Source organism: Peromyscus californicus, unplaced genomic scaffold (genome assembly GCF_007827085.1).
Source record: "Peromyscus californicus insignis strain IS unplaced genomic scaffold, ASM782708v3 Scaffold_11__1_contigs__length_118956290, whole genome shotgun sequence".
In the NCBI taxonomy this organism is placed as follows: domain Eukaryota; kingdom Metazoa; phylum Chordata; class Mammalia; order Rodentia; family Cricetidae; genus Peromyscus; species Peromyscus californicus.
In genome coordinates this window covers 2153876-2165890 of record NW_026294402.1, presented here as the reverse complement: position 1 = coordinate 2165890, position 12015 = coordinate 2153876, and the positions used below count along the sequence as shown (strand labels likewise).

Here is a 12015-nt window from a genome sequence, read left to right as displayed (position 1 = left end):
ACTGGACCTGCCTGGACTGAGTCTACCAGGTTGATCTCAGTCCTCGGGGGAGGCTTTGCCCTGGATGAGGTGGGAATGGGGGGTAGGCTGGGGGAAAGGGGATGGTGGGCAGGAGGGGGGAGAACAAGGGAATCCGTGACTGATATGTAGAACTGAATTGTATTGTAAAATAAAATAAAATTAAATTAAAAAAAATCAGAACTCCTACTGAAAGTGTCTGAGTCCTTACCTACAAATAAACAACACAGGCATATTTATGGTCCACTATTTCTCCTGTAATCTATGAAGATGATCTTAATGAGGACCCCTAGTAATGGAAGAAGAAGAGAAGTCAGAAAAATAGTACGAGCTGGAGGGGATGGAGGACACCAGGAGAATAAAGCCCTCTGCATCAACAAAGCAAGATGCATGAGTGCACAGGGACTGAAGCAGGCAGCAAAGGGCCTACAAGAGTCTACACCAGGTCAACTGTGTTTATAGAATAGCTATTAACTGAGTATTTTTATAGGACCCCAGACTGTGAGAACCAGCATGTCTCTGAGTCTTGTACCTGCTCTTAGGACTTGTTTCTTCCTTGTGAATTGTCATGTCCAACTTCAATATGATAGTTTTTGTTTCAGCTTATTATATTTTATTGTGTCACATTTGCTTGTTATCTCTTAGAATACTTTTCTTTTCTAATGAGAGAAAGAAAGGGAGTGGATCTGGAGGGGAGGGAAGGTAAGGCAGAACTAGGAGGAATAGAGGAAGGGGAGACTATAATCAGTACTGTGTGAGAAAAAATATTTTTAATAAATAAAAATGTTTTAAAAATGAAGTTGTAATTTTAATATCTCTTTGCTGTACAGTCATTTTCAGTGCCTTAAAATACTCTGTCTTTAATATCTGTGTCATTTACTGGTAATTAGATGTGAAAAGAAAATTAAGTTTAGACATTCAGACTGAGCCCTTTACCCAATGTTAATTTATTGGGGATCCTGTAACCTCACACATCAGATGAAGTAGCTGTAACATTAGGAGCATATTTCTTCATAGATATGGATGCTAGAAATCTCAAGACAAGTGTTGACAGAGCTACTTTCTTCTGAGAGATGTGAGACAGACTCTGTCCCAGGCTCCTCTCCTAGTTTCTGCTGTCAATCATTGGCATTTCTTGATTTACAGACCTCTTACCTAGGTCCCTACATTCAGGCTTGCATACACACTTTGTATAAGGATACTGAACCTACTGGATTAAGACCTAACCTACTCCAACATGACTGCTTCTGCACTAATTACATCTAAAAAGACCAAATTCATATACTGAGATTTGGTGAATGAAGACTTCAGCTCCTTAACTTTGAGTAGACAAAAATCAATCTTTAAAAATGCTTCTGGTATTTGGCTTGCATATATACCTGTTGCCTGAACTTGTTTTAGACCTATTTACTTTAAGAGCTGATTGTGAAATAGAATGCAAAGCATTAGTTGAATATGAGCTGAAGACACAAGCATAATTTGTTTAGAACTATGTAAAAGTTCATTTCCTGAAAAATAGGATTTTATTTCTATATTTGAGTGCCGATATTCCCATTGTCTTACTGACAGCTAGCCCTTGTTCACTTTTCATACCTGGATTCATAGTCTGAATTCTCAAAACAAAAAGCATTAGCATAACTTAAAATCTCTGCATAGAAGGGCTATGAATGAAGCTTACTGCTACAGCATCCACTCAGCATCCATGAGGTTGTAGCTTTGACCCCAGAAACAACAACCAAAACTCCTTCAGCTTCACAGTCTTATCCTTCAGCTCAATGTTCCTGACTTTCAGTAGTCATTCAGATCAGCATCTCCATCAGACTAGCTAAGCTCTTAGATTTCAAATTCGTTGACATATGCTACTATTTTATCTACTTCTCTAGATCTCCTTTTATTAAATAATTTTTTGTGGTAATTTCATAGATAGATATATAAATGGATAGCTTGGTATGGTTGGACTTAAAAGCAACAAGAAGACATGGCAAAGTGTTAATTAGGTTGATGACACACCTAATTCTCCTGTCTTAATTTCATGTTCGTCTTTAATTACAAATTTTCTTATATTTCTTTGATAAAAGTTCCCCTTTTCAAGAACTTCACAGAGAACAATCTTTATTAAAAGCAATAAGAGCATATTATCCCATATTAAAGGGTTTGTAATTTTCCTTAGACCTTCAACTCACACAAGTCCACTGGGATCATCATGTTGTTTGTAGACTAGTATCTCCTACTTCTGTGACTCACTGTTTTCACTCTTCCCAGAATACTATTTCCAGATATTTTAAGCTCTGATAAAACTACCTTTACATTTGCACTCATTTTTTGGTAGATATATTTTGCTGATTATATGACAAAAAAATAAGCTAGGTGGTGGTAGTGCACACCTTTAATTCTACTACTTGGGAGGCAGAGGCAGCCAGATCTCTGTGAGTTCAAGGCCAGCCTGGTCTACAGAGGGAGTTTCAGGACAGCCAGGACTACACAAAGAAATCCTGTCTCAAAACACAAACAACAACAAAGTTAAACATGACAGCAGGAGTGGTTTGTGTTTGCTGTACCATATCTGAGACCCAAGCTAGAATTAGATACAAGGATGACTCAGGGTTGGGAAGCAGAGTCCTTGGAAGATAGAATAGGATACAGACTTCTGTATCCCTGTGTTAAGTAATGCCTGCCTGCATGCCTGTTGTGTTCAGTTCATTAGAAGAGAATAACTAAAATCTTTCAAGATTCAGGGCAGCAAACAAAGATTCTTTCCTCTCAATGGGAGAAGCAATAAAGAGTGTGGCTACTTACTAACCTCCACTGTAATCTTAGAAAACCTTTCTTCAGTTAAGATAAAATGCCTATGCTAAAATATATTAACCAGAATTTCTACTTAAAAATAAAAAATATGTGTGCATGTGTGTTTATCGACTGAGCTGTCTCACTAAGACAAAGCCCCTTTCTTCTTAGAGCAGCTTATTTCCAATTTCAAAAGTAATTTATACTCAAACCAGAGAACATATATAAAAATAAAAATGTGAATGAGAAAAGTCATTGATTTTTATCCCGTTAGGTATTCATAAGTACCAGATGTCCAGCTCTGTTTTCTAGATTTAAAGATTCTTCATCATTTATGATTATTTATCTAGTACTTTGTAGCAATAATCTCCCTTTAGAATTTTGTTTGGCTTTTCTATTTCCTCTACTGTGGATTAGAGGGTTTATAGCCTCACATATGTCCTCTTCTCTCCTTCAGTTTTCTTATGGACCTATAAAATGAGGTCAGTCAGTTTCCTGCTCCAGCTCACTGCAGCCATGCGGTCCTTGTCATTACGAACTTTCATTCTAAAACTTTAGATCAAAGTAAATTCTTCCTTTCATAAGATGTTTTTGATCATGGTGTTTTATCACAGCAACAGAGAAGTAACTAAGGAAAACACCATTGCAATGTTTTCAGGTGTTGCCTTAAAGTGGCAATAATGCACATTAATTAAAACTATTTTTCTAATGACTTCATAATAGAACATTTATGCTGTTTGTATTTCTGATACATAAATAATGTTACGTTTTCAAATGTGTTTTTTCGTTAAAATTTGAATTGCATGTTTCTCTGTATAAAATAACTTGTCGGTATGATTATAAAACTACATAATTAGTGATATCTTGCTACATTATTTTCTTCTATTTTTATTTTATTAAAATTAGATTTTTTTCATACAATATATTCTAATTATGGTTTCCCTTCCCCCAACTCCTTTGAGATCCCCCATTTCTCCTCTCATCTGAGTGCATATCCTTTTTGTTTCTCTTTAGAAAACAAATGGCGCTCGGTCAGGGAGCTTTCAGACTCAGCTCTGCTCAGCTCCGCAGTCTCTTGGGCCATCTGGAGCCTCAGAGTCTCTTTAGTGCCGGAGTTCGCAGGCGGCGGGCGAGCAGAACCTCTGGATGGACTCTTCCTGGAAAGCTTTGCTAATTTGCAGCAGCTGGGCAATGCTCCTCATTACCATCTGTCAGCATAGTCCAGTGTCATTTCACTGTGGTGGCAGGGACTCAGCTCCAAATTCTTATAGAGAAAGCGCCTGGATCCTAGTCTATCAATGACTTCAAGACAACCAGAAGTGCCTGCTCTTGCGCTCAGTGGGCCTCTAGGCAAGATGTCCCTGCCCATTGGGATGTGCCGCTGGGCATTCAGCTATGATGATGCCCTAGAGGACCCTGCGCCCATGACTCCTCCTCCATCAGACATGGGCAGCATCCCCTGGCAGCCAGTGATTCCAGAGTGCAAGTATCAGCATCTTGACAAGACAGAGGAAGGAGTAGCCAGTGTCTCTTTCCTTGCTGTGATTCCATCAACAGCCACTGACAATTCAGACAAGGCTCCTGTGATGAAGGATAAAGCTACCCATGTCATCATGAATTCCCTGATCACAAAATAGACTCGGGAGAGCATCCAGCGTTTTGAGCAACAAGCAGGACTGAGAGATGCTGGCTACACACCCCACAAGGGCCTCACCACTGAGGAAACCAAGTACCTCCTATTGGCAGAAGCACTCCATAAACTAAAGCTGCAGAGTGGAGAGACAACAAAAGAAGAGAAGCATCCTGCATCAGCCCAGTCCACCCTGAACAGCACCCCCGACTCATCCCCCAAGCAGAAGTCCAGAGGCTGGTTCCCCTCCGGCTCCTCCACAGCCTTACTTGGCCTGAATCCTCACACCATGGATCCTGGGAGTGGAAATGACAAGAACTCAGCAGAAAAGTGGAGCCTCTTTGGACCGAGGCCCCTGCAGAGGTCTGACTCTGGTTTTGCCATCCAGGCTTACAAAGGTGCCCTGAAACCCTCTCCTATGGAGCTAATGCATGCCCAAGCCACAGGAGTAGGTGAAGATCCAGCAACCTTCAAGCCGCCTAAGATGGATACCCCAGTGGTAGAAGGGAAGAAACCACCACCTCGAACCCATAATCTCAAATCCCGTGACCTGGATGTGCTCATACCCACTGACGTCTAGAATGCCTTCAGTCCAGGGTCTGCAACTTTCCCTGGACTCTGACATAGGAGAGAGTTAGTTAACTGGAGGCTGGAGTGACATTGTGCAGGTTGTCTTTGTGTGACAGAAACCATTTTGCACTGCTTTCAGGTTGGTGGAAAATGTCAGTGGTGCTGAGTGGGGACCTCACTTTTTTTTTTTAATCATTTATCCTAGAGGAGAATTTGACCTTTGCTTTCTTAGGTAAATAATGCTGGTATGCTTCCAAAACTATCAACATGAGCAGTTACAAATCATGATAGAAGTGCCCACCAACTCATTGGGACAGCCATGGCTTCCTGACATGCTTTAGCCTTGTGAGTGGGCTTGGACTTGTCTGAGAGCTGGGTGCAGCTCATGACCACACTTGGCAAGACCCTGTTGAACCACACTTGGCAAGACCCTGTTGAACCAGCTCTCTAAGTTGAACCACGGGTTCTTTTTCCTGATTAGTCCAGTGTACACTTTGTACAGTTCTGCAGCTGGAGGGTTGTCTATCTGCTCTGTCACAGAACAAACACTAGTCTCGCATGGCATCTTTTGCACTTTAACATGAAATTTATTGAACTCCTAATTGAGTCTACTGGTTTCATACTGATAAATGATTCCGTTTCCCCTTCCCTTACAGGGTCTTGCTCATGCTAGGCAAGTGCTCTACCACTGATTTTCACCCCTAGTTCCTGAATCCTAAGCTTTTTTTTTTTTTTTTTTTAGTTATGTGTGTTTTGTTTTTTGAAATAGGGTCTTACTATGCAGCCTTGGGTAGGCTGGAACTCACTCAGTAGACTCAAAGAGAAGATCTACCTGCCCCTGCCTCCCAGTGCTGAGATTAAAGGCATATACCACCAAACCCAGCTCAAGCTTTTGTTAAAGATAGGTACAATTGCATTATAGTCTTCAGGTTCATCTGAACTTGGTGTCACTTTATTATGATAACCTTGAGAGCAATTTCCACCAAGCCTCCCTCATATGTTCAGTAACACATCTTAGTGAGGAAAGGAAAAAAGAAAATGCCCTTTCCTTTCTCCTCATTGTTCACAGGTCTGTTGGTCTTGCACACTGTCACATTCTCTTGCTAGATCATTTTAGATATTAGTCTTTTTACATAATGAGCTAACCTTCTCACAGAGAAGCTCTGGAGTCTAAGATTGTTCTAAAAATTAATTTATTTGTGTTATCTTGTATTGACAATAAAAGTGTTTACTACTTTCTCAAAAAAAGAAAAGAAATGAACATCCTAAGAATAATAAAAAAAATAATAAAGTGAGCTAAAACAAAACCAAACTGAATAGGACAGAAACACAAAGAAGAAAAAGAGTAAAAAAAAAATCACTTTACATTATTTTTAAGTGAGGAATGTTTCTTTAAAAAAAATTAACAGAAGAGAGTTCCTTTTCACATACTTCTGCATTTCACTTTCAATTCAAATATAACTAAAATATAATATGAGATAATAGATATTGAAATCGAGTTGGAAGAGGCGAGTCCCATCTCAAAATGGAGGGCCATGATCCAAAGGAACCAGAACAGTTGAGGAAGCTGTTTATTGGTGGTCTGAGCTTTGAAACCATAGATGATAGCTTAAGATAACATTTTGAGAAATGGGGCACACTTATAGACTGTGTGGTAATGAGAGATCCCCAAACAAAACATTCCAGGGGCTTTGGTTTTGTGACCTACTCTTGTGTTGAAGAGGTGGATGCTCCAATGTGTGCTCGGCCACACAAGGTTGATGGGCATGTGGTAGAACCAAAGAGAGCTGTTTCTAGAGAGGATTCTGTAAAGCCTGGTGCCCATTTAACCGTCAAGAAAATTTTTGTTGGTGGTATTAAAGAAGATACAGAAGAATATAATCTGAGAGACTACTTTGAAAAGTATGGCAAAATCGAAACCATAGAAGTTATGGAAGACAGGCAGAGTAGAAAAAAGAGAGGATTTGCTTTTGTAACTTTTGATGATCATGACACAGTTGATAAAATTGTTGTTCAGAAATACCACACTATTAATGGGCATAATTGTGAAGTGAAAAAGGCCCTTTCTAAATAAGAGATGCAGTCTACTGGATCACAAAGAGGTTGTGGAGGTGGATCTGGCAACTTTATGGGTCATGGAGGAGACTTTGGAGGTGGTGGAGGTAATTTTGGTCGTGGTGGAAACTTTGGTGGAAGAGGAGGCTATAGTGGTGGAGGTGGTGGCAGCAGAGGTAGTTATGGAGGTGGTGATGGTGGGTATAATGGATTTGGAGGTGATGGTGGCAGCTCTGGTGGTGGTCCTGGTTACAGTAGTAGAGGAGGCTATGGTGGTGGTGGACCAGGACATGGAAACCAAGGTGGTGGATATGGTGGTGGTGGAGGAGGATACGATGGTTACAATGAAGGAGGAAATTTTGGTGGAGGTAACTATGGTGGTGGTGGGAACTATGACTTTGGAAATTATAGTGGACAACAGCAATCAAATTATGGGCCCATGAAAGGAGGCAGTTTTGGTGGAAGAAGCTCAGGCAGTCCCTATGGTGGTGGCTATGGATCTGATGGTGGAAGTGGTGGATATGGTAGCAGAAGGTTTTAAAAAAAAAAAGCAGAAAAGGGCTACAGTTCCTAGCAGGAGAGAGAGCGAGGAGTTGTCAGGAAAGCTGCAGGTTACTTTGAGACTGTTGTCCTAAATGCATTAGAGGAACTATAAAAATCTGCCACAGAAGGAGCGATGATCCATAGTCAGAAAAGTTACTGCAGCTTAAACAGGAAACCCTTCTTGTTCAGGACCACAGTTTGCAAAAAGTGCAGCTATTGATTCATGCAATGTAGTGTCAATTAGATACATTCCTGAGGTCTTTTATCTGTTGTAGCTTTGTCTTTTTCTTTTTCTTTTCATTACATCAGGTATATTGCCCTGTAAATTGTGGTAGTGGTACCAGGAATAAAAAATTAAGGATTTTTTAACTTTTTAAAATATATATATAAAATATGAGATAATAAACACAATATGAACAATTTTCAGAAATATACGTTTTCAATATGCAAAATATAAAACGTTAAGTATTGGTATTTTGTTTTGTTTTTAAAACAAAAAATTATTCATCATCTTGACAAGCAGTCAGTCATTGATGTGTCCGAAACAGAAAAAGAACAGAAATTTAAAAGAGGCTGTCTCCTGTTCCATAAATTAATACAATTGCTACTTAATGAATTTTGAGCCTGAACGAATGAGTTTATGGAATGGCTGCAGTTACGTGTCCTGGGCAGCAGCAGGAGGAGTATTACCTTATTTCTATAATGTTCAAAGCTGTCCAAGTGTTCATATTTGTTAAGGGAAATAGGAAATGAGGTAAATCATCTTAAGTGTAGGTGAAGATTGGCCAGAGTGTGCCTATTAGGACTTGAGTGGGGTTAAAAAGTATAAAAATAAGTAAGAAAAGGCAAGAACCCAAGTACCTTGAGAAGAGAGGAAGACCATTTATCTGTGGATATATAGACAAATATTTATTGGTTGTTGTTAGTGATTATGCTATTTTAGTAAACTGGTAGTTTTCTATTCTCCTCCAAAGACCATACCTTTCCTATCATCTGAGCTGGCAATGCTCTTGCAAGAACCAAGGACTACTTAACAAAATCCCCAATGCTGTACATTAGAAGCCCTCTTTTTAATTGTTGGTCAAGGCTGTCCAAGACAAACATGGTATGTACTCACTCATAAGTGGATACTAGATATAAAGCAAAGAACAATCAGACTGCAACCCACAGAACCAGAGAGGCTATATAACAGGGGGAGACACTAGGATGACTGTGGCTTATAGTAAGTTTTGGTTTTACTCAATTACTGGGCAAGCTTTAGTGAAACATTTCACCATTAGGATAAGAATTTATACTGTATCAAGCTGATAATAGAAAAATAAATAAATAAATAAATAAATAAATAAATAAATAAATAAATAAATAAAATAAGAAAAAAGAGATTTCTCAAACATATAGTTTATTGCTGTTGTCATTGGTTATTCCCCAGAGGTGGAAGGTAAGTTCCACTTGCTGGAAACATGCCTGGTACTGGGTACCTAAATATTCCTAAACAACAGATAACCTAAGTAGTGTTGACTAACACATCCCCTTTGTAAAAACAAGAAATATAAACTTAAAAAATACTGCTATCAAAACACCAAAGATAAAAATTAAGGAAAAACACAAAATAATATGCATGTTTCAAAATATGTATCATAAGTAAAAAAATTATATTAGTGTTCAAAAATAGTTCTGAATTATATTCTACTCATAGATATTCTGACATCCTTAAGTTATTATACAATATGTAAGATTGTGTCTTAAAGTTAGATCTGAAAATAAATATAAAAATTGAAGAAAATATTTTTCACTTACTGTACTAACTTTTGTGTCCCTAATTGAAAATAGGTATTGGGTTGTTCGATGTTGATCAGAAATGAAAACTCTATTGATGTGTAACAGGCACATTGTGTTTTGAAGTCAGCATTTCACAGCCCTCTTCTCCAAACTGTGTCTCTTCAGGTCTTACCACCCACTTCTCTACAGTGTTCCCTGAGCATTATAACCATCCACAGTTTCTTGTACTTCACACTTCCACCAGTTAATTGAACTCAGGGGTTATTAATAACAGTAAAACAAAAACAAGCCATTAAGCTGGGCGGTGGTGGCGCACGCCTTTAATCCCAGCACTTGGGAGGCAGAGGCAGGCGGATCTCTGTGAGTTCGAGGCCAACCTGGGCTACCAAGTGAGTTCCAGGACAGGCGCAAAGCTACACAGAGAAACCCTGTCTCGAAAAACCAAAAAAAAAAAAAACAAAAAAAACAAAAAACAAAAACAAGCCATTAAGTTTCAAGGAAGATAAGGTAAAGGGCACTAGGGGACATTGGAGGGATGATGCATATGATCAAAATAGAGTGTATAAATGTACAAAATTTTTAAAGAATGAATTAAAATATTTTAAATGAAGATTATAAAGAGGAAAAATCATAAACACATATTTAAAAAGGACATATAACTTCTTCAAACAGTATCTGAGCATGTATTATTGTTCAAATTATTAAAATATTTGCATTCCTTTATACATCACATATTTACTATGGTTTTACTGAGAAATTGAAGTTTCAATGTTTAGTGCACCTAAAAACAATTAGTAATAAAGATTTAGAAGGAAAAAGTTACTTTTTCTTAAATAATGACTAATTTTCCTCAAATTGATTTTTAATTTATTTGAATATTTGTCCATGAGATATATACCACAATGATTAATGATATCACCTTGAGTGTTTAGTTTTCACTTCTAACCGTGTTTATTCACTAGTTTGTAACTGTACAATCTATATGGAAAGAAATTTCATGAAAAGAAAAGTTAAAAAGTAGTAGTTTCATACAAACATAGTTCTATTTAATCTTATATATGCTAATCTTATATCTTAGTTTTCTTCTGTCAACAACTTCCTTAGACTACTAATTAAACTGTAATCCAAAGTTGTAAGTCTTGGAATATCTGAGTTGAGAAGTAAATCCAGGGAGACTTAGATACTAAATGTGGTAAAAATCAATGGGTTGCTAGAGGAATTCTAAGCCATCTCTCATTCTTGTCCTTTGTGGTCCATGCCAGTGTTACTACACCGGTAGATGTCATAGCTACCTCATCCAGAACTACAGGTTTCAAAGAGACCATTAACAATGCAACAGTATATTGAAATCAATGATCTTCTCTAGATGTAGTGAAGAGCTATAAACTCCAGTGGACAAAATACAATAGATGCTTTTTTGTCAAAACCTTTAAAGTGGTTCATTATCTCAGTACACTCTTCCTCTGTAGGACTGTTATATTGAGTAGCTTCTCTGATAACTAGTATTTGTTTCTGTTACCTGAGATTATGTAAAACTCAGAAGCTATTTTAGGCAAAACTTCACAGTAGGTGCTTTTTCTAGTTTTAAGAGATTTTAAAAATTCTCTTTTTCTCATGAATCTAAGCTATATTTATATTATAAGGCACAAGTTAGTCAACTGGTATTCTTCTTTATGAGTTACTACAATCTGTCTAAATGGCATGCTTATAAACACATGGGAAAGTTAAATGTCAAATTTTAACAGAAAAAGCAGTCATAGATCATCTTTTCTTTTTTAGTGTTTGTTTTATTTTGTTAAGGAAATTCCAGTTTCAAAGGGATTAAAATAACTTTTTCTGTCTTTCAAAAACATAAGTGAATTTCTCTTTGTCTATTTGTAATCTGGTTCCTTATTCCCATTACTTTTGTCAAGTTACTTAATTAACAGTGTCATCCATCACCTGAAGAATGATGGATTCTAGTTTCATGAGCTTTACCCTATCTGATTCAACTTCTGAATGTCTGCTTTGTCACACTAATGCCATTAATATCGATCTTTATTTTGTATTTTTCTGGAGCATTGTAATTAATTCTACATATAATTCTGTTTAATATTATAAGATTCATGAATATCTACATGACCATGGTTGTTTTATATCACACAGAGCTATAAATATATATTTAATTATACTAAACATTAATAAATTTCATTAGTAGCCATTGAAAGAGGTAATGTATAGGGTGCTTAACCTAATTCAAAGACTAAATGTGTCCTTGTTGGTGTGACTGACATTTTCCTTAGTTTTGTTGTCATTTGGGGGATTTTCATATAATTCCTTACGAAACTTTTAAGGAGTTGTCAAATGGGATATTGATATTTATTTAATAGAAATGATTTACTCTACCTTCCATAGCTTTAAAATGAAAGGACTAAATGTAATCTTGGTCTAAGAGTATTTCTACTCAAGGGTGGACTGAGGTCTAAACGTCACCATTATTCGATGGAAAATGGATGGAGGTGCAGGAGAGGTCTCTTAGTAATATTGATTCCCAAGTTGGCCTATGGTGGAAGAGTTTGAAATTTTTGGCTAGAAATGCTTTAGATTGCTTTAAGCAGAGCTTAATGGCCTACTCTGGTGGGAAATTGAAAAATCTG

General features: G+C 37.5%; 1 protein-coding gene and 1 pseudogene across 1 annotated transcript; both read left to right on the top strand.

Annotated features, from left to right (window-relative positions):
* Positions 1-3916: 3916 nt before the first annotated feature.
* LOC128118743 (putative monooxygenase p33MONOX) lies at positions 3917-5510 on the top strand. The gene has a single exon (XM_052751578.1). The coding sequence runs from the start codon at positions 4722-4724 to the stop codon at positions 5010-5012; it is 291 nt and encodes a 96-aa protein (XP_052607538.1). The 5' UTR covers positions 3917-4721; the 3' UTR covers positions 5013-5510.
* Positions 5511-6471: 961 nt separating this feature from the next.
* On the top strand, positions 6472-7937 carry LOC128118722 (heterogeneous nuclear ribonucleoprotein A3-like; annotated as a pseudogene).
* Positions 7938-12015: the final 4078 nt, after the last annotated feature.

Excerpts from the sequence above, each read along its gene's own strand:
- LOC128118743 (XM_052751578.1), top strand. The coding sequence starts at position 4,722 with ATGGATCCTGGGAGTGGAAATGACAAGAACTCAGCAGAAAAGTGGAGC.